The sequence below is a fragment of the Grus americana genome, chromosome 2, assembly GCF_028858705.1.
Source record: "Grus americana isolate bGruAme1 chromosome 2, bGruAme1.mat, whole genome shotgun sequence".
In the NCBI taxonomy this organism is placed as follows: Eukaryota; Metazoa; Chordata; class Aves; order Gruiformes; family Gruidae; genus Grus; species Grus americana.
Genome location: NC_072853.1, coordinates 125445292 through 125472609, shown reverse-complemented (window position 1 = coordinate 125472609; position 27318 = coordinate 125445292). Strand labels below are relative to the sequence as shown.

Sequence of the window (27318 nt, the reverse complement as noted above, 5' to 3'; positions counted from 1 at the left end):
CCTCGCATTTGAGTCTTGAGTTCAGTATTTAAGCATTCGCTCTAAATAAATTTTCTCTAGCTCTTGCTACAATATCCTGTCAAACACAAATAAATAATGAAATAATATATTTTGAAGGGAAATAGGCAGAGCCCAGTGGATCCTAGTGCATTGGGATCCATTGGGCTGGGATAGCTGGGACTGTGCTGATGCAGAATTCAGTGGAGGACCTGGCTCAGTGTTGAAGATGGCACAGGGAGGTGTTAGCTGACTACCTCAGCCTCACGCCTGTCCTGCTCCAGGAATTTTACTTCTGGTTACATGACTGGCACCACTGTTAAGTACAGACATGCCATGAGTCTTCACGGCAGGATCAAACAAGAATACTGGGAGTTATGAATTGTGCCTGCTTGTAGCAAAGGAGTAGTCACTTCTCTGAAGTTAACTGACCCCTATTGACTGTCAAAATTATGAACAACTTCACCGTCAATTAAAGGGCACAAGAAAGGAAACAGACAAACACACTCTAACATCTACATGATGCCTGGCATCTTGTTTGTTTGATCTTAAATTGTGTTATCTTATTTTGGTGTTATTGCTGGAAATAGATTAGATTGTATCTGCAGCATTGTATTGGGGTTTTTTGCTTTTGCTGGGTACTATTCAGAACCAGATTTTCTAAATATGACATCTATTTTTCAGGTACAATTTTGAGCACTGCTTTTTCTGCAAGCAAATGATAAAATATACAGATATGCATACAAACCTCAGCTGTATGTGCTAACTGAATACAAACTAAGCACAAATGGGCTTTTACAGATGTAAATTCTATCACTTGCTTGTACAAGTGACAGTGATAAACAACCACACACATCAGTGATTTGCATGCAGAAAGTTGGAAGTTTAGCCCTGAGTGCTTTTTGAGACCTTAAGTGTCATACCCTGTTGACAGCATATTTGACCTTAGAACATCAGCTTTTTAATCAAAACATTTCCTTGCAACTTCAGTTTATTTTCTTTATATCCATTACCATGTCTATTTATTTTTAATCTGTCATCAAAACATCTATCTTTGAATGGTTAGGCTGACTGTTGTCTTTTGCTGAACTATTGCTAATATGCTGGCAGGCATTGTTATTCAAGTACGTTTGCCTAATTTTGGGTCTAATCCTACTCATTTTGAAATTACTGGACATCTTTCCATTGGCTTTTTGATTGTACACTCCTTGGGGCAGGGATGTGTCTTCCATTGTTTTTTGTGAGTGCAGTACCAGTGATGGTGTCCAAGAAATACAAGTAGACAATAACCTATTCTTTCAAGGAACAAAAGGATGTTCTTTTTGATGCATTCATCTTTCATCTCTCTTGAGTTTGCCATTCAGTCAGAAAGCTGTTTGCAAGGGTTTTTACTTTCATCAATTTCCTAGGTTTTTGCATCTTTATAGTCTTTTCGTGTATCCTCATTAACTTGCTTCATACTCAGTTGTTCAAATGTCTGTTTTTAACTCTACAATTGTGGGTAGAAAAATTAGCAAAGATAAATTTCTTATGTTGCTTTTGGAAAATGTATGATATCCCACTCAGCAAATGTTTCTTTAAAAATTTTACTATTTTTTTTTCCCCCTATGACATCCTGCAAAAGCAGAAATAGTGAAAATGTGACCTTTACGATTAAGGAGATATTGCTAGCTCCAAAGAACACAAATATTGAAATTATTTATGGAATTTAAAATTATTTTGGAAAGGGGAAGTTCAGGATTTCGTGTTTCTCCTTCAAAGCCCCGTCCTTCATTCCACCTTGTAGTTGCTGTATTGACCTCAAAACAGGTTTATCCTAGGCAAAGACAGCAAAGTCAGACTCTTTCCTAAAGATTAATTAAAGTGGTGATGACTATACTGTTTAAATACATACTCTCTGACTCACTGGATTCAGCCAGTTGTAGATTAAGACCCAAATATAGTGCACAAAACTGTAAAAGCCTAAACTCAAGTCCCAGCAGTTGAGTAGAAGAGTAATTGATAATGTACATACTTGTTATCAATTTATATTTTTAAGAAGATGTAATGAATTGTGTTTGATCTTATTTATGCATAAACATACTTTGTTTCTTTAATTTATGCTTAACACTTTTTGTTTTTACTCTAAGAAATTTGGTGAATATAAGTGTATTTCCAATCTGCAGAAGGAACAAGGAGAGAATGGGGCATATCTCAGCAGGGCCAGAGAGTTAGCAGAAGTTGGAAGTAGTAGTCAAATTGAGCAGTATGCATTAATTTAAAAATTAAAAGCAGAAACATTTTAAGAAAGTGGTTTTGTGCATATTGTTTACACAGATACTACCAAATGGATTACTCATCTATTTTCATCATCAAGAAAATTCTCCAGACTTCAGTTTTGACAGTTTTAAACAAAACCCATCACCCCAGCTCAAAACTTTATTTGCATATGTATATATGCAGTCTGCTACAAAAAAATAAGATGCTGTTAGCACATTGAGTCCTTATGCTTCTCTCTACTACAAAGGACACAAGGGACAGAAGCAGTGAGAAGAGATTGGGAGAGGGGGAAAAAAAAGGCAAGAATAAAAAAGGATCAGTGGAGCTAACACCTAACTGTTCTGGGCTTTCTCCTTACCTCATGGCATGTTCCAGCTCTGAGGATGTTTCTCTAGGATCCCGCTGGGCATATCAGAAATAAAGGCACCTAGGAACACTCCATAGCATGCAAAATCGTATGGGACTCAGTGCTCCTAAGACCTGCGCTAGTTCCTACACAAATCTCCTCTGCACTTTACGCAGCAGAGCTGTGCGCTATGTGTGGGCTTCAGGTCAGCTGGTGAAGCAGAATTGCCCAAGGGCCAAACCCACGCATATTCTTGTTATCTCTGTCTCTCCCTGTTAGTGAGACTCTGAACTTCAGTGGACCAGTCCTTGCACACCGACCCTTGGCTGCCACTTGTATCCCTTGTAGAGCATTCTCATGCCTTTGCTCCTGAAAGTTTAATCTCTGGCAATGAAGATTTGGCATCCATTAAGAAATAATATAGACCAATTCTTTTTTCCTTGTTTTAATGCATCTCCCTTCTGTTTTATTTGTTTCTAACAAAAGATTATTATGACAAATTACTTTTTCCCCATTTTCTAAGTTAAGTGAACTCGGTGGATGTTTTTCTTTCAAAAAAAAAGAAAAAAGAAAAAAAAGGTCAAATCTTTCAATTTGGCACAGATCCAGGCTTACCACAGGAACTGGGAAGACTGCAGCATCACCCAGTGAAATACAGATGTTTTTAGATTGTGTGAAACAAATGTCTGTGCGGCTGTGCTGCCAGCCCATTTGCCTCAGAGCTGTGTTTCCTTTCGTTGAGTCTGCTAGGTTAGACCTTCTGTCCCGCCCAGTGATGTCTTGACTAACTATGAGCCCAGGCCATCTCTCAGAAAAGTCAGCAGAAATAGCTGCTTCATCTCCACCTCACACGGCAATTTGGAGGGGAATAAAGCCTTCCATACACCCTGTGGAATAGACACGTGCTCAAATCGCAGCACTGCTTTGGAAAGCATGGCCATTGCTCTCTTTGCAATATCTTGGGCAAGGAAGAATGAAGCTCTGGCTATGGCCGGAACAGTTTTGTTTATCAGTTATATAGAATATAAACTGCGAGGAGCTATGTTCATGTTGAAAAGTCATGAAGTCTATCAATTCTATTTTGATGGCTTTCTAGAAAAGGAGCTGTAGGAGATCGGGAGACCTCCCAAGGGTTACAGGATTTTTTGTTCCAAAAAAGGAATGGAGATAAGTCTTTAAAAGGCTCAAAATATGTGACTTAAGGCTAGAATTGTGCAGCCATTCTTTGTGGTTTCAGTACTTGTGAGCAAAAATGTTAGAATGGAGGGGAGAACTGATATTATCAAAATTGTGGGTGGAAAGCTAGAAGACAAGATGCTTTTGAAAATGCAGCTTGTAATGTATCCATTTTCATGTTGGACTGTGTAGAGAATGGTGGAATTCAAATAGTATTTTCAGCTTTTACTCTCTAAGAATATCCACAGCATGTCTATATATCCCTGTGCAACATAATTCCTTTAGGATAGCATTTATTAAGCGTATACAATAACAGACTTTCTGAGACAGAAAATACCGGTATAGATAGATCTTGAAAGTTACAGGAGCCCCCAGGTTACTGAATGTTTGCATACTTGCAGTAAAGCACCTCAGAGAACAGAAGCAGACATCGACGGGTGGGAAAGTGACTCAATGAACATCTGTGTCAGCCACTTTGAAATGTATAGTACAGAGGGAATTATCGATAAGGTCAGAGTCTTCATGAGAAAGCAACTCTGTTTGCAACTCTCAAGCAAGAAATGAAATAGCCTAGAATGCAAGTTGACAGACAGAGTGTTGAGTGAGGCCCCAAGGAGCTTGCACTGACAACAGGAAACCTTTGGTAAAAGGTCAAAATTATTCAAATGTTGAATGCAGTGGGTAGGTGAATCCTGAACCAACAGATTTGTGAGGCAGCAGAAAGCTGAATGCTGCGTCTCTCATACAATGATAGCTGTGTTTTTATGAAGGTTGCGTATATCCTGCTAACTTGTAATAGCCATTTTTGCACATTTGACACACAACATTTTCAGTTTATCCACATTAACATAAATATAAATGTACTTAAGAAAGACCTGAAAATATCTTTGAACAAGAATCGTTATGTAAGTAAACATCAATAAATGATTTAGCTAGTTTCTGAGCAGTTATCTTAAAACTATTCATAAGGAAAAGTAAAAAATTGCTAAATGAAACACATGACCAAAAGAAGACACCATGGCAAGGGCATAAATGTTCTATCTGCCACTGAACTACTTTATGATCTTAGGCAAATCATTTAATTTGTGTATGTCTTCCCACCATTTCTAGTCTTATTAATTAGGACTACAGAGGATTCCCTTGCCATGTGGCTTGCACAGTATGTTGTACTATCGTCTGATCATAACCAAGAATAAGAATGCAAAAATGACAGTTGTCTGCAAGAAGCAATCTTTGACCCTTTCCATAAAATTGTTCCGATACTTGGCCTGTGATTAAATTTATAGTCTTATCACTCCCTAATTTTAGTTATATTTGAGACATGAAGAATGCAGTTGGTCCTGAAAGGTGTTCCTTTTGCATTTTAGAACATCAGTGCCTCTGGAATCTGTTTAGTCACCTACACCTGTTTTACAGCACAACCCACAAGTGCAAAGTGTGCGAGAGCAGGGAAAGTGTGTTAATGAGTTGTAGTATTGATTTCACAAGCAATATTTTAATGCCATCTCTCTTGAAAAATGAACAATAGATCTGGACTCAGAAATTCTTAATGCATGTTGCGTACGGTAATAGACAGTCCGTATTCAGTAATGTACTTTATTATTCTATATAGAAGCTAAATTATATGCTGGTTTACCACAGCGAACATGAGTGAAGGATCCATGCTAATTTTTTGATCTGTCAGCACATCTGGAAAGCATTCAACACAATGTTGTTTTCTTATGAACATGGCCTTCCTGGTGTGGATTGACTTCCCCTCCAGTCAGATTCCCTGGTTTCAGCTTCTCAGTGCATTGTCTTCCAAGAGAGTTGCCATATGATAAGGATTCTGGCTCAGTATTCTTCCACCTCAGCTCCAAAGTTCTGTGGACTTATGTTTTGAGTTCGATGTATGTACCAAGTTAGTTGAAGACAATACCGATCAACTGTTCAGCTCTGTGGCTTGTTGCATTATTACAGTCTGTAGTCCCACTCTTTTCTCAGTGCTTGCCAAAACCAACTCAGAGTAAAAACTCACGTGCTTCTTCCTGGACCTGAGGAACCTGATACTTGTCAGAAGGACCACTTAAGAGACTGGAAGGAGGTCATTTTTCTTATCTCCTCAACCTGCTGGTTCAGATTTCGTTTTCCCCTCCAACTTGTTAGTCATCCTAGATTTGTAGTAACTGTTTGTATCTCAAAGTATGTTTGGCCTGAAGACCATTATTTCTCTCACAGAAATTTGCGATGATTGTTCAGACCTTTACCATAGCCTGACAAAGTATGTTCTACATAGGATTCTCTTGAAATCCATTGAATAACAGCACCTGGGCAGAAACCTGATTTGTGCAGACAACAATTGGGAGCACACTGTTGTGATTAATTATTTGTAATAATTTTATTTTGGCAATAGTATTGTAAATCTTTTGCAGCACAAGAAGGAAAGATGGGGAAGAGAAAAGAAAGAAAGGGAAATTTGAAATTCAGCGGCCAAGTACAAATCTTTGTACTGACTTTCATATAGTCCTGGGCCTGCCCTTCTCTTCTTATGTATGATCATGTTTGCTCAAGCCATCTAAGAAGTTTCTATTGGTTTGGGGGGTTAAACTCTCTGGGATTAGGAGCAGAGCTTTCTGAGTCAAGGGCCCCCACCTCTGGAATTAGTTTTCCTTGATTCTTTGCCAGTGGCCGACACCAGTAAGCTTCAGAGCACATGGTGAAATGTTTGTATTTGGGTTAGCTTTTCTCTATTTTTAGATGGCTTGGTTTTGCTTTGAATTTTACTTTACAGATCTGGAGATGGTACATTGGGAATTGTTATTTTCTAACAGCATTGTTTAATATTACCCATCATGGGAAGGTTTCTATGTCATTTATCAGTAATTTTTTAAGTGTGCGCTGCAGCGCCTGAATGAATGCTATTTTTATTTTCACTTTTATCTTGCCATTTTCCAACCTGTGATACTGGAAGTACTTTGACCCAAACTGGAAAAGCTCTTGAGCACAGAATTTTGATCCTTGTGTGCTCTGTTGCCTGTGGAGGGAGGTGGTGACTGCGCAGGCGGTCTGACAGGAGGTGGCTTGTCATCTCCATGGGCTTATTGCTTTGCTCTGGGCAGTTCTGCAGCAAAGTCCACCTTTGCACATGTTCTGTGGCCATCGTGGCTGTGCAAACAGATGCCCCCAAAAGTGCCTGTCTGCAGTTAGTGCCACTTTTTGCTAACGAGGCTAAAACTATATGAGTATCCAGAATGTTTAAATCATTCCACCCCGAAAGGTAGACTATGTTTAAATGATTATAAATAAATGATTGTAAGTCATCTAAATTATTTGATGATAAACTTTAATATTCAGGGCTTGATTGGCTTATTATTTACCTCACTTTTAAACATTGATGCTGATAGTTTCAATAGAAATGCTCCTTCTTTGCAACGATCTGAGAAGACGGCAGGGCCTGCAAGTACTTGACATGCTTTGAGAATATTAAAAGATCTTTAGAGATGTGTATTTTAAAAATACAGCTTTGGTGTGTGGCAAAGACTTTTTTTCTCTATTGCGAGATTAGCCCTTGCCCTTTGTCCAAATATATTGTTGCAATAACATCTGTTCAGGTTCCCACAGTAACAATCCTGTTGGGGAATAACGGAACCCAAGGCGAGGAATAAAAGGGCACCTTGTAATACGTTATAGTCACCTGCTTCCCGAAGCACCCTGGGACAGGTTCTCTCCTGGTGTAAAATAGACCAGCTCCTGAGCATGTGGCCCAGTATCTCTGCGGAGCAGGTAGTTGCTATTGGGGAGGTCAGTACATGCATCGCACAGATCAGGTATAGATCAGCTATGTATCTTGACGCTGCAGGCTCTCAGTAGATGTTCCCAGTTAACTTTGAAAGCAGCTGCTCCTCAGGACAATGTGGTGTTATATTTAGAAGTGCAGACTGGTCACCTGATGGTGTCCTGATTTAAGAACAACTGGGTCTACGCTCACCATTCATCTCTTCAAAATGAAAAGGGGAATAGCTGAAGAGTTGGCTCGGCTCCGGCACCACTAAGGAAATTCTTGTTTTGGTATAAAACACTCTTAGTGAGATTGCATTTTTCCTTACCATGTCTAACTTCAGTCTGAGAAGGAAGCTAACACAAGGAATGAAATAACCGTGTGCGCGCTGCAGTCACGACTGATTTAGCAGCTTACACGCGGTTTTTTTCCCTTTCTCTTCTTGTATGTGTGTTGATAAAATCGGAGAGCCGGTGGCTGGTACTGATTTAGATTTCCAGCCTGGATTTTGCTCTTGTTTTTTTCCTTACTCCAGTTCTCCTTGTGCAGTGCTGCGTGGCGCTGGCAGCTTGAGAGAGAGGGAGCTCCAGTCACACACATACACTCCGACCACGGAGAGGAGATTAACATCAAGGAGCCCACATTTGCAATAGCGGGTGGTGCTGGCGGGGGGGAGGCGAGGGGAAAATAAAATAAAAGCAACAATCGGGTAAATGCTCGCCTCTTCTCGCCAACAACACCTTGCACAGGTCTGAAATCGCTTGTTTTGCTTTGCTGTATTGCGCTTGCCTGGGATGTGGAGAGGGGAGGGGGAGGGGAGGAAGGGGGAGGTTTAACTTTTACTTGACATTACCGGGTTATTGTCAGTTCCCCCGTGTTAAACCCCGGTGGTTTCCCCTCGCCCCCACCCCCTCCCCGGGCTCGGCTCCCTCCAGTTAACTTTGTTCAAAGGGCTGCAGCCAGAAGGGCTTGTCCGGGCCTGGGACACAGATAGCGTAAAGTAAATAACCACCACAATTAGACTGGGGCCGGGAGTTGATCTTCGTGGCGAGAGATCTGCTTAGTTAGCGTTTGCTGTTTCGGGGCGATTGAAGGCCATCGTACCAAGGACACGCGCGCGCACGCACACACACACACACACACACTCACTCTTACACACACATACACACACACGCGCTGGATACAAAAGTCTGGAGGATCTAGGGGAGAATTGCAGCCGCCGGATCGGTGCAGCAGCGGCGGCCAGAGCCATGCGTGTCACGGCCTCCTGAGGGGGGAAAAAGGAAGGAAGGAAGAAAGGAACGGAAAAAAAGGAAAGAAAGAAGGAAAAAAAGAAAAGAGAGAGAAGGGAAAGCACAAGAGAGACGCGGGGTGGTGGAAAGTGTTTGCCTGCTTTTGTCTCGCAATACAGTGAACTGGAAGATGGAGATGGATGTTAAGGGAGTTTCTCCGTGCCCGGAGCCCATCCCCCCGGCGGCGGGGTCTGGCGGCTGCCCGCACCAGCGCCCGCACCACCGCGATGGGCAGCCCGCGGAGCCGGCCCCCGCCGCCGACAGCGGCCACCCGGAGCGGAGGCACGGCAGCGAGAAAGAGGACAAAAAGGTAGGTCCGCTCCGCCGCCGGCCGGCCGGCGCCGCGCCCGCCGGAGGGGCCGGCTGCCCGGGGCCGCGCTCGGCGGGGCGGGCGGGGGCGACGGGCCCGCTCCCGCCCGGCCGCGGCCGCGCCGCCGCGGGCAGCCCCGCGCCGCCCTTTGTCAGCGCGGCGGCGGGAGGCGGGGGGCCGGCGGCGGAGGTTGTCTGAGGACACGGGGGCGGCGGGGCGGGGAGGCGCGGGGCCGCCGCCGCCGGGCCCGGGGCGCCGGGCATTGTTCCGCCCGCCCTGCGGGAGCGGCGCCGCGGGCGGCGGCCCAGGTGCCGCCGCGAAAGTTTACCTCACTTCGAGGGGCCAGTGCCGGCAGGGCCGCCGCTCCCCTCCCCTCGGCTCGGTTTTCACCCGGCGGCGAGGGGCGAGTCACCTGGGGGAAAGAGCCCGGGCGCCGTGTCCCTCCAGCCCTGCTGTGTCATTGTGGACCGGGGGACGGCTGCTCGCTGCTGAGTGAAAACCTGTGGGTGACGGAGTTCAGCGAGAAATGGGTCAGATCGCATCCTTTAGTGCGGATATGTCTGCTGCTGAAAGAATCGGAAAGTAGGGAGGATGGGATGGAAAAACGTTGCCATTAAGATAATGTCAGCGGAGTGCATTGATCAGTGCTTTTGTCTGTGGGCACTGTCTTCATTTCCATTCATTTTTCTCGGCATGGGTTTATCAAACTGAAGCCCATGAATTCTGCTGTGTCTGTAGGTCTGTAATAGGCAGAGACTGATAAATGTGTAAGTTTCATCGCAATACCGTGATTGTTGCAAGGAGTGATCCGTGTGTGCTAGACCGTAAAACATAGCTGTTTGTATTTTATTGAAATGCGAATAATTCTCGGAATAGACAGATACCCCCAGATTATAATCCTAGCGTAAATAAAAAAAAAAAAAAAAGAAATGTTGCCGTGTACTGGATTTGAGCTGTGTTTCTTCAACTAGTTTTACTATAGTTTGGTTTTGTTAGTAATGTGTAAGAGAACGGTAACACAATGAAGGAATGTAAACCAGCAATGCAATAAATTAATGCAACAACTATGTCACATCATGTATTTGCATGACTAGAGTTGCAATTATCATGAGAAATACAACATATTTTGGAAAAAATGGTATCCCTAACCGGAGACCCCGAGTCTGTAGTATTTACCTCCTATACTTTTACGTTTGATACTGTTGGGTAAAATCTGTCCTATTGTTTTAATTAAAAGAAAGTATCAATGACTGATCATTTGAACAGGGCCTGTACAGCTTAATAAGGTGGATACAGGGGCTTTATTTTTAAAATGATAACTGGTGGTTTACATATTGTGATAGAGGAACACAGAATTTAATCTTCCTTGAGTTTATGAATATTTCATTCTGTCGTGACTGCATGTTACTGTACATAGCTAAATGATTTGGGCGTGTGTGATTGTTTCTAGGATCCCTTTCCTTGCATTGTGCTGCTTACCGGAACTTAAAATGCTTTTATTTCAAAATTAAAATGTAGAGCCAAGGCTGCCATTTACACGAGTTGGTTGTACCAGTGCCTTGAGCATTAAAAAAACCCTGCCATCAGCAGAAATCCGTGCTCAATAGATACTTTCTGATGTGCCACACTGTCTAATCTTTTACCAGTCGTGGATGTGAGGAAGGCAAGCAAGGTATGACTGAAGGTGAATGAATACTAGAGAAGGCCTGATTATCTATGGTGTGGCTAATTAATGTGTTTTGACAACTCAGTATTGCACTGTTTTATTCTATATTTGCCAGCATTTTCTGGACATAAACCCAAAAGTACTACTTTCTTTTGTCCTAATTGTAGCCATGCTAAAGTATGGTGATATAGTCTTTTTTTTTTTTAAATCCACTATCAGCATTTCCAGGCTCGCCATTGCCAAGGTGGTTGCAATGACTAGCTTGTATTTTTGGGAAGTGCTGTGATATTTCAAACCTCCCTAAATATATGTATCTTTTCTGGATGCTGTCCCAGGACAACCAGTACTTATTAGTGCAGAAGTATTTCAGATATCTGGTAAAATAGTGGCATCAGAAATGTGATGAGAAGGGGAAAACCCATTAAAGCGATAGTAAAATCCAACACTATTGTGAAAAAAACATTCTAACCACAAAACAAAACCCAAGCATTGCTGGAAACACCATCTAAGAACTTTCTAAATGGATTGAAATAACAGTACCATTGTTTATTTGACCCTTAAACAAATGTCAGAGGCGCACTGATACATCCTAGAAGTGTAAGCACTTTACATGGAAATTGTAAAGGACATTAGAAGCTGATTTCCTGACACATATATACTTATGAATAACTAAATATTAAGATGTGACAACATTTCATGATTTCACTGTCAGGATTTGCTTTTTGTGATCATGCTTCAGTTATAAGAAGTCTTATATTTTATCTTTGAACTCCCTTTCCACTGTAGGTGAAAAGAGTTTTGCTTCCAAGTGGAGCTGGGTGGAATTTACACTCTAATAAAGCTTTTTTTTTTTTTTTTTTTTTTTGTCACTGCCTCTAAAAGGAACATTGCTGAATTAACCAAAGAAAATATTGTCCTAATTCTATGGAATTTCAGTAGAAGTTACTACCATAGCACCAATTATATGGATATTGGATTTTTTTTCTGCTGTATATTAATTTTTTTATTTGTCTTTGAACTTCAATAAAATTGTAAAACATGTGCATAACTTGAAATATATCCCACTGTCTTCAGCTGGAATGCTGACATGCTGAAGTATATGCTTAAGTGCTTTCTTGGAGGAAGATCTAGGTTACCTCCCATATATCTTTCTGTGTTAAGATCATCTTTGACCAATGTATGAGAAGAGAAATTATGAAAATTGAGTTTATAATTTATTAAGTATACAGTACTTGGTGCTTTAAAGCATAGTTGCCATTTAGGTGGGAGAAAATTAAGCAAAAATAGCAGAATGTAAGATTTAGAAGATGGTTGACTTTATAAGGATACTATTTTTTCTGTTAAAGCAAAACGCATCAGAAAATATTTTTCAACGCCTCTACAATGTTTCCTCTTATTTTAGTTAAAAGCATGTAGGTCTAACCCTATATACAGCAGCATGTTGGCATTCTCCAGTATGGCACAGTGGGTGACCGGGGGAGAGAACAACATGCAATCCTGGCTGTTTATTGCAGGCTGGAGGTGCAGCTGAAGCCTGCAACAGGTTGTGTGGGTGGGCCGTCACACCACCTTGCCGCTCCGTGACTTGGTGCAAAGGGACACAGGCCCGTAGATTTTACCAAGGATTCTTTCCAGCTTCTATTGGAGTGCTAGCATCTTTGCAAGCATCAGTGTTGGGAGCACTGTGAGAGTTGAAGGCAGCTCTGCAATTCCTTTGCAGACTGGTGAGTATGGGTGACATTTGTCACAGCTGGCTTTGTGACCAGAATTTTCCCAGGGGTGGTACCCTGAATCAGGACTTTCAAGCCTTTAGCTGCAGCCAGTGTGTTACAGTGTTTCCATTTTCTAAAATACTGTGTAGCCCCCAAGTCCTCCAAAAGTTGGTCCTAGGTATGGATTTGGTAATGTAGTGTTGCATACCCAAATAAGAGCATTTTATTTTTATTTTGTTTTCCACTGAGGAGAACCTCTGTATGTCTGAGGTTTGCACAAATCATTTCACACAAATGATTTTACAAGCACACCCAGAGCTTTCACTTTATGCCTACATTCCAGATACAAACCCTCCTGTGAAATAGCTCCAAGGTGAAGAACTTTCTGTGTATTTACATGGAAATGATCACACCAAGGTTACAGCAAAAGCAAGCCTGTCTGGGCTGGGTACATTGTATTCTGGTTCAAAAACAATTTGCCAGTGTTTGATATAAGAGTTCTAAAGTGTTTTGTGGGCTTATTTGTATGTTACTTCCCAGAATGCTCGCCTGTGACATTGCTGTGTGAGAGTGGTACCCAGGTGTGAGCTTCTAGAGGGGAAAAGCTGAGTGCTTTGGGGAAAGGCACTTGGTATTAACTTGGGAATTCTGTTCTGCTGTACATGTGATCTGATCTAATCATCGGTCTCTGAAAGCCTTCCGCTAGCGTATTTACAGAACTACTGCTACCAACAGTACGGTGGTTGTTTGCTCATCCACCACAAGTGGTAGGTCAGGAAGAGTGGAAGACTCTTCAGGGGCAATTATTTTTTAATAATTTCTCTTATGTATTTAGTTTTGTTTGGTTTGAAAAGCCAGATGTTACTATGTGTTTACATTTAGAGAAGAGAAGGCCTAAGAAATGCAGTTTATGCTTGAAGCAGATGGTGGGAAGTTTCTTCCTGGGGATAGATCACTCCCGTCTCAGGTCAGATGTGCTTATCTTACGTTAGGCAGTTCCATTATGCACAGGAGAGTAACTGTCAACCACTGTCTTTTTTCCTGGTGGTTTAGGTGTTTTTTCAGATAACCTGGACCCAGTCCATTGAGCATCTTGAAGTTAAGAACCAAAAGCTGAAACTGAAATCAGTAATGGATACGAGGTACTAGTCTGGGATGTGTGGGACAAAATAAGCAGAGATAGACAACACTACCAGTTGCTGATGGTAGCAGCTTCTCCTGATAATCGTATAAAATGCAACACTTTGTACTAGCTGGAGTTTCCAAGTACTGAAGGCTTTATGCCAGGTGTATCATGGGCTGTGGCCCTGCCAAGATGTAATGCAGGCATGAATAGTCAAGGTCAGGCCATTGTCTGCCTGGATGGACAAATTCTTAGCCACTCAGAGATGGCAGAAAATTTTCCTTGCGGCTGTTGCTATTCTGAGAGTTTGATGTCAGACCGAAATTCCAGTGTATCTTTAAAGTGTGGACAGAGCTGGAGAGTAACGGGTCTTTCTCTAACTCATTGCTAAGAATGTTTCAGAATCATTCCTCAGCCCAGTGACATCGACTCTGTCTTTTTCAGGTCCATTTTTAAGCACCTATTCTTCATTCTTAAGCTGCTCCTTACCATGCTGTGGGCCATCATGATATTGGTAATGATCTGCATAGTTCACTGTCTTCCTGATGAAATGGACTGAAAAAAAGCTTATCCTGCGCTAGCACCGTGTTCTTCCAGAGTTCCCAGAGCCTGGTGGTTGTCTGGGTGGGTGAGTCTGTCCCAAAGCCACAGACCCAGGATGTGCTGAGTCTCTCATATTTGAGTGTTTGTTCTGCAGACTCCCAGGTCACAGCTCCAGGGTGGGCTCTAATACATGGCAACCTGGGGGGGGTCCTAGCTTCATCTACCTGTAACAGCTGCCCAGAGCCACAGTGTCTGGCAGGTGCCTCTGGAAGGGAGATTTTGGTCCTTTCTATTGCTGCTGTGTGCAGCAAAGCTATTAACCATTAACCTGTTTTGGTGAGCAAGGCCCAGGGGCCATCTGCTTTGAGGAGAATTAAAAAAAAATTCAGATTAAAAAAAAATCAAAAAGAGGAAATTCACTGTGAACTGAAAGCCTTACTTTGCAGGCAGGTCTACTTCTACATTTCCATGCATTTTGAAGTACTCTGCCTCTCACACTTGTCTTGCCTTCTAGTGAGAGAATCCTTAGATGAACCTAGGATTGTGCCTTTATTACAAAAATAAGCACATGAGAAGAATAGAGCGAAAGAGAGAAACTGTTAGTACCTCAACTGAAGGCAAGACTAATAAACTCATTTTATTAGACATCAGAGAATCCATAAGGAGAAGAGATATTGGGAATCAGACCTCATATTCTGAGAATTCCTTTTACTGATATGGGAAAGAATCTTATACATTTAAAATGTATTTATTTTCAGGTGGCATATTGAGAATCTGGAATGTGGAGAATGAGGTCTAGCACTGGTTTTATATTAGAGTTAAAGCTTAAAGTTGGAGAGGGAGGATCTCACTTCTGCCCTTTGCCTGTGTCTGTACTAAACCAACATATATGACAGTACATATGAATGATTCTTTAAAATCTTATACAATACTGAGACTTCTGAAAGAAGAATATGCTATTTAAAATAGTTTTCCTCTTAAATAAATTGCATGAGAAATGTTTTGGCAAAGAGCAAACAGCTGTTTAAGTTTTTCAACCAACTGATCAATAAGTGGATGAAGCTTGAAAAGCTGATCACATTCCGAGTGGTTCCTGGGGTAAATATAGAAATATTCATTGTAGTGCAGAGATTTCGTGAAAAGTAAGTACTACTTAGAGTTATTACAAAGTGAAATTAAGTGCATATGTAGTTGATTAGGTAACAAATCCAGGAACGTAAATAATGAACATCATGGATGGGAGCTAAACAACACTCTTGAGTCATTGGAAACACGACCACAAATTTTGTAAGCAGAAGACACAGAACTAGCTCTCTGGCTAAAGGCAAATTAGTCTTGGCTGCAGAAGGGTTGCAAGGATTCCTACTTGGAGGAAGATGCAGCACTGAAAAGGGCATTGTCATCTCCTCTTGAGCAGTTGGGACATTGCCTTGATTCAGAGGTAGTGGTATGCCATCGTGCTTATGTGCTGAGACTGGAAAGCAGTCCTATTCAGGACTGCACATGACAGCCCAGAGCTTCGCCAGTGCGTGGCATATCCTTCTCACTTCTGTAGAGCTTGTTCTCAAAAGCCCAGTATTCACAGGAATTCCTGTCCAGGGGTTGAGTGCCAGCTTGTAATGAATCTGAGGCTTCAAACAATGGATAATCAATGAAGCTGGAGAAGAACAATACCTATGTTGTTGCATGCTATTCCCAGTGTTTTGCTAGATGCTCACAGTGTTTTTAGGCCATCTTTGTCTGTGGTAAAAGCTTACTGTGTCATACTGCACCCATACGTCACAGTAATTCTTACTATACTGAGGTTAAAGTTTACTTAATTGCTTGGAGCTAAGAGGGAAGTATAGTTACTGATGTGTGAAGTGGTTTGGCTTTTGTTTGGTTCCATATTTGGTTGTTCTCTGCCTGGCTGTAGCCATGCCACTCACATAGTGACTGGGATTATTTCCCAGCAGCTTGTGCTAGGTGGCTTTCTGTACTGACTAGCTGCCAGTAGTAATTATCCAGTAAGGGTATAAAAAGTTGCACGGTCTCAGTAGAGTTATTAGTTTCTAACAACCTGTTTCAGAATATACCCAAATAGTAAAGAAAACGGGACTGCAGCTGTAAATAGGAAAAGTGACAACAGGAGCGCTGATAATAATTTCTGTGAAAGTAGTGCTCAGATTGGGTTCTAATGTGATATTTAAACATGTAGAAGAAAAAAGGACAGATCTGAAAGTTATTACAGTTACTAAGCATTCTACAGTATTTTCTTTCCTTCCTCACTCATCCTTTCTCCATGCCTCTTGAATTTTCCTCTGTCTGTAACAAAAACTTCAGTTTTGTTTCACTTCCCCACATTGCATTCTGAGCTATAAGGGGAATATGAATTGTTCCAGCAACTATAGTAACCAGTGCATCTTAACTGGGATAAAACAAGACACAATTTGGCTCATAGTATGGACAAGGACAGTCATGTATAAAATTTGTTAGACAGCCATGATTTACTAGAAAAAGAGTAATTCTTCCATGCCTAATGGCTTCTGCCATGTGCTTAAATACAGCTGTTATTTTCATTATGCATTCTATTAAGTGAAGACCAATCTTGTTATAGAAGCAGAATAGAAATAGTTTCCTTGACTGAAAAACAAGTGTTGGATGAATAGAAATTACAGACTCAAGCCCCAAAGCTTGGTTAATGTACTTACTGTTCCTGGGCTTCTGAGTTCATTCCATTGAACACCTTGGCTTATACTTTCAGAGTTTATTCTTTCCAAAAAGATATTCTACACAAGGTGTTCAAAGTGATAATGTGATCAACAACTGAAAATACTGCAGACAGATAAAATGAGTATTTCCCCGTTTAGTTCTAGACCATCTGCAAAGGATTGTTATCATTGACTGGAGAATGAAAATAAAATGGTGTGGAACCTATGCCTGTTCCGTTAGCACTGGGTCCGTGTTAATTGATTTCAGCAAATGCCTCAAGCACCACTGACACCTCTTCTTTGCTATTAACTAATGATGGTTGTCTCACCGAGGTTATTACTGAGTCTATACTAATTTCCAGGAGCCCATAGCAGAAAATCTCTTTTTGGATCCAAACTAACATGCTCAAGAAAAGTCTTTGTGGAAAGGGAGTTAAATGGCTAGTATCTACGAAAGATAATTGTTGTAGCTGTTATATCTAGTCGTAATTTGATATTAGCTATAGTATAAGAAATACGCATTGTGCTTTGCTGAGAATTCAAAAAAAGTACGTTATTGCCTTGAGGCAGTTACCATGTGAATCAGCCATCAGGGAGGATAACTACAAGTCCTCACAGAGGGGCAGGTGAGTGAGCATGTTATGTGGGGGGTAGGATGTAAATAACTCCTATGCTTAAGGTGAATTAAGAGCAAAAGGGAACGGCACGGAGGGCAGAGGGGGAGTCCTTGCTGGACAGCTAATTGAAAACAGCAACTTTTAAGTAGGACTGGAAGGAAGGAGTTTGTAAGGTTAGTATTTTGAGACGAAAGAACTTTATGAAGTGTGTATTGGGTCCATGTGGAGTTAAAGAAGCACACAACAGAATCTCGCAGAGTTCTCAAAACGCCTATCTAGGTTTCGCAGACATTATACAGTGCCCTGGTTAGCCTTGTTAACTTTATTGAGTGTGCTTCGAGGACATGCAGACTTTCAAAGTATGTGAAAGCCACTTTTAATAATTAATTGGCTCTCTCTCTCCCACCTATTGCTTCATATCTAATAAAAGGCAACAGCAAGTCCTTGCCAAAGCCAACAGATACAATAATATTTAGGTTAGCTGGGTTTGAGATATGACGGTCTAGAAAGGATATCCCCAAAGGCCTTAGAAGTGAAAGAATCCCCATTTTTTGTCCGGTCTTATTTCTCCCATGACTCCCATATGATGTGCTCTTAGACGAAATTTTCCCGGATCTAAGAATTGATCTCAGGAAGATGAGTCCAGTTTTAGAGAACGAGAAGTGTGTGTGTGTGCGTCTGTTTGGATTGATTTATAACTGGAAGCATGTTTCAGCTTTCCTGTGTCAGGCGGACATGCTGAAATTTCCAAGTGATAAACTGATTTCTGCCTTCAAGGGAGCAGCCACCATCCACACTATCATCTACATCCACGCACTCGCAGTGTGACACAGGAAATGACACACCATTATCAGATTGCTGTTAAGATGGATGCAGGGAAATGGTGAGCTTGCTGGCATGACCTCAAAGACAGACGTCCACAGATGTTCTGTAGTCACTTAAGTGTGTGCAGTTGAAGTGTGCCTGTTGTGCATTTGGGGAACTTTTTGTTTAAACAGAGAACGCTTAAGTTTAGAGGAGGCCAGAGGGAGAAGGGAGGAAACCAGCAAGCTTAATGGGAAGGAAAGCCATAGATTTTCAAGAGACCAAGAGGAGCAAGGCAGTAACAAAGGGTCGGACATTCATCATGAACCTGATTTTATCTGGCTCCCACAGTAGTGAGGTGGCTAATGTGGTGGAAGCTTACTGTCACCTGCTATTGTGGTCTTATGCAAAGCATAGCCTTGTTAGACCTTAAAATGGGGACTGAATTGCTGTTTCTTGAACTTGTCAAGAGGACACACCCTGTGCAGAAGATAAATAAATGATGAATCGATTCTAAGAGAAGCCATGTGGAGGCTATAGAGTCAGAGGCAATCAAGGAAATGTGGCTCAGGGAATCTTTACAAGAAGGGTCATACCACAGGATTGTCATGAGATGGTCAGCCAGATCTACATCAGAACCGCAATCACCCAGTGCTGGGAAGTGTTGCTCAGGGCAGGAACAAGGCTCTGGCTTCTCTCTCTGGTCTGTTCTCTGCTGTGCATGTTCTGCCTGTTGGTAAGACTCACCAACTTTCTCTCTTTAGGCAGTGTTTCATAGTCATATCCTTTTGCATGCTATTGCATGCAGAGCAGTTAATAAGGTCTTTCTTTCTAACTGGTCAAGTAATGCACTCACAATTATACCTAACTGCTGTTGCTTTAGAGTTAGACTTACATCATCACAACAGGTTATCTGTTAGATCACACTATCCCATGGACTGTGGCTTTATTCCACATAGCTCAGAACTATCTATAGCACCCATGTTGTCTGCAGGTACAAGCAAAGCCTGTGAAAAGATGTCATTTTGCAATGCCAGTCTTCATTTCACAAGTGTCTGTGCATGTTACCTATGATTATATCATGACACCTCCTAGTCATACATCCACATCTTAGGGTAATAACTGGAAGAGACCAGAGCCATTAAAATTAGATAACCATAGATAACAGGTGCTTATGTATTATGTACTGTATGTTATTACGAATTAGGAGCAGGAAAACACAGTGATACATTTAACAGGTGCCTGTTTTGCTGATGCCGGTGACTTGTTTCTCACCTACGCAAAGAAAAATTACAGATGAATCTGTCATAGGTAGAACCTTTGCCATTTTTAAAATGCAGGTCAGAGCGGTTGCACCTGTTGACACACAGTTCTGTGGTATCAATAGTCTCAGCATCCAGTGTGGTCCTTGCTTTGTCGTACATCACGGGTTCCCTTCTAATGCTGTGGTAGAGACTGTCAGAGCTACCCAGAAGACTGTGAAGAGGAGTACAGGACTTCAGCAGTCAGGGTCAGGACCCCTGAAGGGTGGTGTGGAGATCACTGCAGAGAATTTTAAAGGTGAGCTACCAAATGATAAGTACAGAAATGCACTGTGCACCAAGCTACTCTGTGTACAAACAGAAGTATATGTATTGTGCAGAGTAAAGGCAGAAAATACTAAGTTCTGCTTCCAACCAAGAGTTGTTTTATTATAATGGTAAACAAGTAAAAGTATTGGGGAAAAAGCATGTGTGCAACAGTTAGGCAAGAATAATAAACCTCATTGTCGTGGTTTAACCCCAGCTGGTAAGTAAGCACCACACAGCCACTCACTCACCCCTCTCGCCCCCAAGGGGATGGGGAAGAGAATGGAAAAAAAACCTTGTGGGTTGAGATAAAGACAGTTTAATACGATAATGAAGGAAGAGAGTAATAGTAATAGCAATAGTAATAGCAATAGCAAAAGTAATAATATATAAAACAAGTAATGCACAAATGCAATTCCTCCCCACCCGCGGGAGGAAACCTCTGATGCCCAATCTGTTTCCGAGCACCAATCCTGCCTCCCAGCTAGCTTCCCCAGTTCCACACAGAGCATGATGTTACATGGTATGGAATATCCCTTTGGCCAGTCTGGGTCAGCTGTCCTGGCTGCGCTCTTCCCGCTTCTTGTGCACCTGGCAGGGCATGAGAAGCTGAAAATTCCTTGACTTAGTGTAGACACTACAACTGCCTAGCAACAACTAAAAACATCAGTGTGTTATCAACATTATTCTCATCCTAAATCCAAAACACAGCACTATGCCAGCTACTAGAAAAGAAAATTAACTTTGTCCCAGTCGAAACCAGGACACTCACATTTAAAAGCCAAAACAGTAGAAAATGCGTAAATGCAGCAATGGGATCTAGTGATAAATTTTAAGTGCAAGGTTAAGGGAAAGAGGAACAAGGTAGTTTATCCATCTTCCTCTGTTGTTAGCAAGTGTGAATGGGACCTGCTTGTATGGCAGGCCACTGTGTGCTCTGAAGCATCTGGGGGCACACTCACCATAGGTACAATACAATTTGGGTACTCTCTCTGTCCAGGTGGTACTGGGTGCCAATGCAGTACTGGCCATAGCAGGGGACAAAGTGTCACCTCTGATCTGTAGTCTGTTACTGTCCCCTTTCCTGATCTCCTTCCAAACCTGTGCCAGCATGTGCTGGCAATGCTCCTGTGGACTCGGGAACGGAAGGCAGAGACCGCACCCTTGATACGAGTATTAGCGTATCTCTGACAGCAGCTTTAGCACCTTAGCATCAGCCCAGATGTGCAAGGGTCAAAAGGACTAATGAGTTAATAAACTTAAAAAACACGGAGTTTGGAAAAGTACTTCTAAAATGCTATTAGCATTTTTATGCTAACATTTTTAAAGCTGAGATCTGATTTTTTACTTCATAGTAGGCTAAGGACAAATTTTGTATCCAACTGGCAAAGGAAGTTCACCATTTTTTCACAGGTTAGAGATCATGTTATATTTTACCTTCTTGAAATGATTGATGACCCAGTAAAACTTGTTATGAGTAGAAACTGTACAGAAGGAGGTGTGGAGGTACAGCTTGTTAAAAATAATCCAGAAGAAGGTGGATTAGTAGGCTCAGATGAGGTAGTCTGATGTGTGTTGTCAGTGCGCTAGCAGTTTAAAGGATTCTTATATTTACACGCCTAGCAGAAGGACATGCTATAGCATGGACGGGAAATTGAAACCCCCTTCTGTGCATTAAGCTCTTCAAGGTTGTAAGAGAACTATTTTGCCCAGTATAATTTTGGGAATAATTTTCACATTTGGAAAAAAAGGAGAGGACATGGATAGGTCGCAGTTTGAAATAAATCTGGGGCTTTAGAGTTTGTTAAAATAACAATTTTGCTGAATGTGCATAGTCCAAATCTTACTCTGTTCCACACAAAAGACAGAAACACCCTTGATGAGATTTTGTTTGGGATTAGAAATTATCCTACCTTGGAGCAGGAGAGTGCTGTAGATATTCCACTTTGTTCTTTTATGATTCTGTGCTGGAAGATGCTTTGATGCTTTTTAAAATGAAACTGCATCTACACAGAGCTTTCAGATGCACTCAAACTCCAAAATTTGTTATGAATTACCTGACAACTGTATAAAATGAATGCAGCTGTAAATAAAATTACTGACTACAGTCTCACAGTCAGGTGTGCAGACTTGCAGGATCAGATCTTGCAATTTCAAGCTTTTGAGGAGGAACTACCATCTCTCTCCATGTATTTAAACATTCTGCTACAATGAAACCGATATATGTTCAGGTAGCACTAAGTATAATATTTCAATAGTGTAAAATTGTATTTCCTACTGTATCAAGAACAGTCTTAGAGCTCAGTAAAACAAGTGTGCTGTGGAAGTGATATCCTAAAATACTGTATCTAACTGAATCTATTTTTGGTAGTAGATAGTTCATCTGAAGTGCTAGTGTAATAACTGAACAATGGTTTGAAGCACCTTAAAAAGAAAATATATTTTAAATTTGAAACCATCAGCAAGCTTGCATTTTCCTGGGGTGACACGTTTAAAGAGGTATTTCATTATAATGCGATATTTCAAATTCCAAGTAGTCTGTTTTTTCCCATGAAGAAGGGATGCATAACAATGTCAAATGTTGCTATTGATACTGGAGCCTTAGCCTGCACAACAGATTTATAAGAGCAGAATGCTTTGTCCTCTCACTCTTGCAGGAGCATCAGTTTGAAGAGTAACACATCCGTAATAGATTCAGGTTGCTTTTTTATCAGCAGCCAATGGTGACACTCTTAAGAAAGGGCCGAATTCTCATACCTACAAATACATTTGTCAACAAAATGTGAGTACACCGGGCAACAGTTCAGTCACATTTCGCTTTCATTTTTCCTCTTTTGTGCTAGGGTGTAACTTCCAACTGTCAGCTCTTTCAGCTGAGTGTCAGCCTTTTTATAATTGCTGCAGCATGTCAACCCCTTTAAAATTACCGTATGTCAGCTGTTTACCATATCGACTGAAAGCATGCATTTGGGGTTGTTCCCCTTTGCCCTACCTGTGTTGCTCTTGGTGACAGCCAGGTGATTATTTTAGCTGACGATTCAGCCACTGGCAGGAACGCCCCAGATGTATTAGACGTGGCTGTGCTGAGGCCGGGAAAGTCAGTCGGTCGCAGAAGCAGACAGCGGGAAGAATGGGGCTGGATGGTGGATGTGCTTGGCAGGCTGGCTACTGAGCAGGCAGACTTACGGACCTAATCCCTTCCTTCCTTGCCTGAATATTTAAACAACCAGGAGACAATTACACTGTAGGTTGTGTGATCTTCGTGGGAATTTGCTCTTGAGATCTGGCTACAGAAGCAGGAGAGTCTGTTTGTCCTGGTGCCTGCCTGAGTTTTTGACTAATGCCCTCATTATAGGATGTTAGCACCTTGCAAATATTTAAAAATATTGCAATAACCCTATTTTCCTGTGTCCTCACTGGCAAAAACATGAATGGCAAAGGGCTTATTCATGGCAAACCTCGTGTTAATGGTAATGTGCCAGTGGGTGTCTGGTTTTGGACTGTGTCCGGTGACTGGTTCCTGACTGTGAACCGGAGCTTTTGCTGGCATTTTTCTGTGTCTGACATCCAATTTGGACCTGTACTGCAGAGGAAAACAGTAGTAAGCTAGTAACAGAGTGCCAGATAGTAAGAGGATGACAAGTCTTTTCCAGTCTTGCGAGAATGTTATTGAATGAGCAGTCAGTGTGCTAGGGGCCAGTAAGCCAACAAATATGTTCAGCGTTCCCACAAAATAGTCTTCAGAATAGTAGGAGGTGTGATTACGAAGGGGAGGCATTTGAAAGCTATAGATAGTGGAGTTAGGCAGGGAAAGCGAGCTGGCAGGAAGGCGCTTTGAAGCTAAATGGGGCGCTGCGTAAGCCTTTCCCACAGCAGCTCTGCCCATCCAGCTAGCACATCCCGCTGGTGCAGAGCAGCCGAGGGCAGGAGGCTGGTGTGTTTCCCCGTGGGAAAAGAGGAATGAAGGTTATAGGGAAGTGTCAAGGGGACACACACATGGGGTGGACACAAAGAAGTCTGAACAAGGGGCGTCTCAGCCAGGACCGCAGCTGTGGCAGTGACCTGTGTGTATTTCAGCTGCTTTCACCAAGTCTCTGTGTACGGTGAAAGTGAGGCTTCTGAGGCTGAATTGTCTGACATTCTCTCCTTTTATATTAGGCATATTATTTACCAATTTCGAAAATGATTCAGTAGGGGACAACTAGTGTTCTGAGATCATGATAGGTCTAGTCAGCTTTCTAGAGAGTACAGCAATTGCCGTGTGAATAGAGGTGAACGTGACGGACAGGCCGGGTGGCTGCTCTCTCTAACCTAAGCATCAGTCTTCTTGTGTTTATGTGCACACCTCTTCTCTGTGATTAGCCTCAATGGAAACACTGTCATGAGGGTCCTGTTGGCAGAAACAACTTAATAGGCAAAATGGAGAGGGTAAGGTGTTCTGTCTTTTTCATTTTTAATCAAATAAGGCAAAATACACAATAAGTAAAGTCTGATTTGCATGAAAATTTGTATGCATGTATAATAGATCTTAATGTTACTGTGGGAAATTACTTTCTTTCAAATCAGTGGCCTGTATATTTGATTTTTAGAATTATTTGCTTCTTTGTAACTTCCAGTAAGTTTCTATTGCAAAATAGTGCCTCTATAATTCCTTGTGAAATACTCAAGCACTTTGTAGTCTAGTAGATAAGGATGTTGCCTTCTATTGGAAAGTATTTTTTATTAAAATCCATTGGCAGCTTTTCGATAAATTCTTTTTTTTTCCTCTGTCAAATGTATTATTATGAGTATAACAATGAATGCTATCATTAAGAAATACCATGCATTTAATAGCCATCGTTTAAAACTTTTATTCCATGAGCAAGTGTGTGTGTGTCTGTGTGTATAAAAGCCAGTTTTCATTGGATTTTTGCATGCAGCTAAGTCTTGGAATGAACTAGCAAATGTCCTTTGTTTAAACTTAACAATGCTTGTATTTGAAATTTTCAGAATTAATTTTTATAGCAGATTTCATTATATCTCTGTTGTGTTCTGGGTACAATAGGGCAGCTCACTTGCAGCTGAATTAAAATCTGTGGTTTAATAGCAGTTTGACTTGCCTAGGCAATAAACTATCTCCTGTAAATGGAGGTGCTATCAAGATAAAACATGTCAAGTTAATTCTATAACAAATCCTTGTGTTGCTGATGGAAAATATTCCAGAAGAATTACTCCCTGCTATGCATGGGGGCTTCATGAATTTCAGGATAATGGAGATTACTATCTTTGAGGGGTCCGCTGAAATATACCCCTTCGCAAAGCACTGTCGGAATTCTTCTTGGAAGTCCTTGTGGATCAGAAACTGGCTATGGCCTAACTACTCTTTCATTTGCTCTGCTTTAACAAAAGGTATGATTTTAAACTGACTTTAGGAATTCGGTGAAAAATCCTGCGTAGATACACTTAATTCAATTAAACTTAGCTAATACAAATTTAATATGCATGGGTAATTTATAGGTATAAGCTAAGCTAACAGAGTAAGTTTTTAACTGTTTACCTAAATCAGTTTTTAAACAGACAAGGAAAAACTTTCATGTAGTGCAAGACTGAGAAGATTGGGACTGTTTACCTTAGAGAGGAAATGAATCAGATGAATCAGAAGTGAGATGATAAAAGGTTACAGACAATGAGGGCGTGGGCTCTACAGAGCGAGAAATGCTATTCTACCATCAGGGAAGAACAAGGAGCATTCAGTGAAGCTTGAAAGTGGCAAAGTCACAAGTGAGTAAAAAGAAATGCTCTGCCATGCAGTGAACTAGTTGCTGACGGAACTCATCAGCGTTCGATATCCCTGAGGGCAAGACTTTAACAGGACTCCAGAGGAACAGAGAGTTACATGCAGGGTAGGCCTAGTCTTGACTTAACTGAAGGGGGAAGTTTGAGCGAAGGAGATGGAAAGAGCTCTGCAGCTTGATGGTGCAAGAGCATGCTGATGCTTAGAAAGCTCAGCACTAATGTATACACTCACCTCTTTAGGTAGATGACAAGGGTATCCAATTGCAATGGTAGGGATTAAAAAAAAAAGAATGGTGGAAAAGGTAAATGCCTGTTTGGTTCAAGCTGGTCTGCTATTAATGAGGTCAAACAGACTTTTTTCCTATGTCTTTCCTGTATGCAGCTGCTTGTGCAATCTTTTGGTTGCAGGATTCTGGCTGGGTAGATCTCCAGTAGCAATTTCTTGTTCCTGTACAGATCACCATAGTTGTACCCATTTCCTTCCAAAATCTCATTATGTCTGGTTATGCCTTAAAAGCTACAGCAAACTCTTGCAGTCTCATTAGGAGTTTGAATCACTGCATTTCAGTGTTTCTAAGGAGCAAACGCCACAAATTTGTTTGTGGAGGTGACTGTCTCTCCCACACACTTGGATAATAGAAAGTACCTTTGTCTGGTTACCAGGGTATGAAATAGGACAGGCCTGGAAAACTTCGAGTGTTGCTTAATGCTTGGTCCTTGGAAAAGGAAGTGCGTCATAGGACATGGTGGTTTGGTCATGGTTGTAGCTGCTAATCAAATGAACTGAGGTCGCTTTGTAAATAGCCATAGAGAAGCAATACAGACAGAGCAGGAAACCGAAGATGACCTGTTCTCATCCTGCTGCCTTGCCTTGGTGACTCTAATCTCTTACATGTACAAAGGCACCTCTTGGACACAGTTTCTAGAGCTCAAAGGGGGCTATATTTTGCTAATCAAAGTAGGACAATGTAGAGTCAGGCTCCTGAACTGGATTCGTGGAGGCAACGGGGAAGACTGAAGTGCAGAGTTAACCAGCACTTCTGGGTTGGTCTCAGTTCAGCCTGGAGAGCTGTGTGCTACAGGGAAGAGAGGTCTGGAGAGTGACTTCTTTTTCGTGTGGGTTCTTGCCTTTTTATTGCTTACTGCTCTGCAGCAGACACTGAGGGTGTTTGTGCTGCCTCTTGGCTCTCCTTAGTCAGCAGCTGCTACTTTGTTATCTGTGGAAGAAGCCTAATCATCTCCCCAGGTAGGCAGCTAGGTTGTTCTGGGACCCAGCTGCTACCTGAGTCCTTTATGTTGCTGCTGCAGACTGCACATTGTGGCAGCCCAAGAATGTGTGCAGTATGCTGTTTCTTTTGTCTCACGTGCACAGCTAACCCTGCCAAGTTGTTTGATCCACACACAAGTTCTCTCAATGTTTGCTGTTTATGATGGAATGAGGTCACAAGTTAAGTCTAAGGCCATTTAATCATTCACTTTGTCCCTATCATCTACCCTCACATCCCACCATCCTTAGTCATGCCTACAGTATCAATAGACTACTTGCGCTATGGTGGAAAGACCTGACATGCAAATCTGCCATTGCTCATTATTGTGGCCTGGTTTGCATGCCAAGTCTTCTGACTGTCTCACATTAAATTTTGTTATTATTATATTGTTATTCATTAATGTGAGAGTCAGGCA

At 41.7% G+C, this 27318-nt stretch overlaps 1 protein-coding gene across 4 annotated transcripts in view; it reads left to right on the top strand.

Moving 5' to 3' along the window:
* Positions 1 to 8210: 8210 nt before the first annotated feature.
* RBMS3 (RNA binding motif single stranded interacting protein 3) overlaps positions 8211 to 27318 on the top strand; it is a 720759-nt gene continuing 701651 nt past the window's right edge. For 2 of the 4 annotated variants that reach the window (XM_054815907.1, XM_054815905.1), the window contains exon 1: positions 8399 to 9137. In XM_054815907.1, the coding sequence (XP_054671882.1) occupies positions 8958 to 9137 (180 nt within the window). In that variant the 5' untranslated portion in view covers positions 8399 to 8957. Of the gene's footprint in view, positions 8285 to 8398; positions 9138 to 27318 lie in introns of those variants that run through there. The other 2 variants (XM_054815906.1, XM_054815908.1) reach the window with 2 other exon arrangements.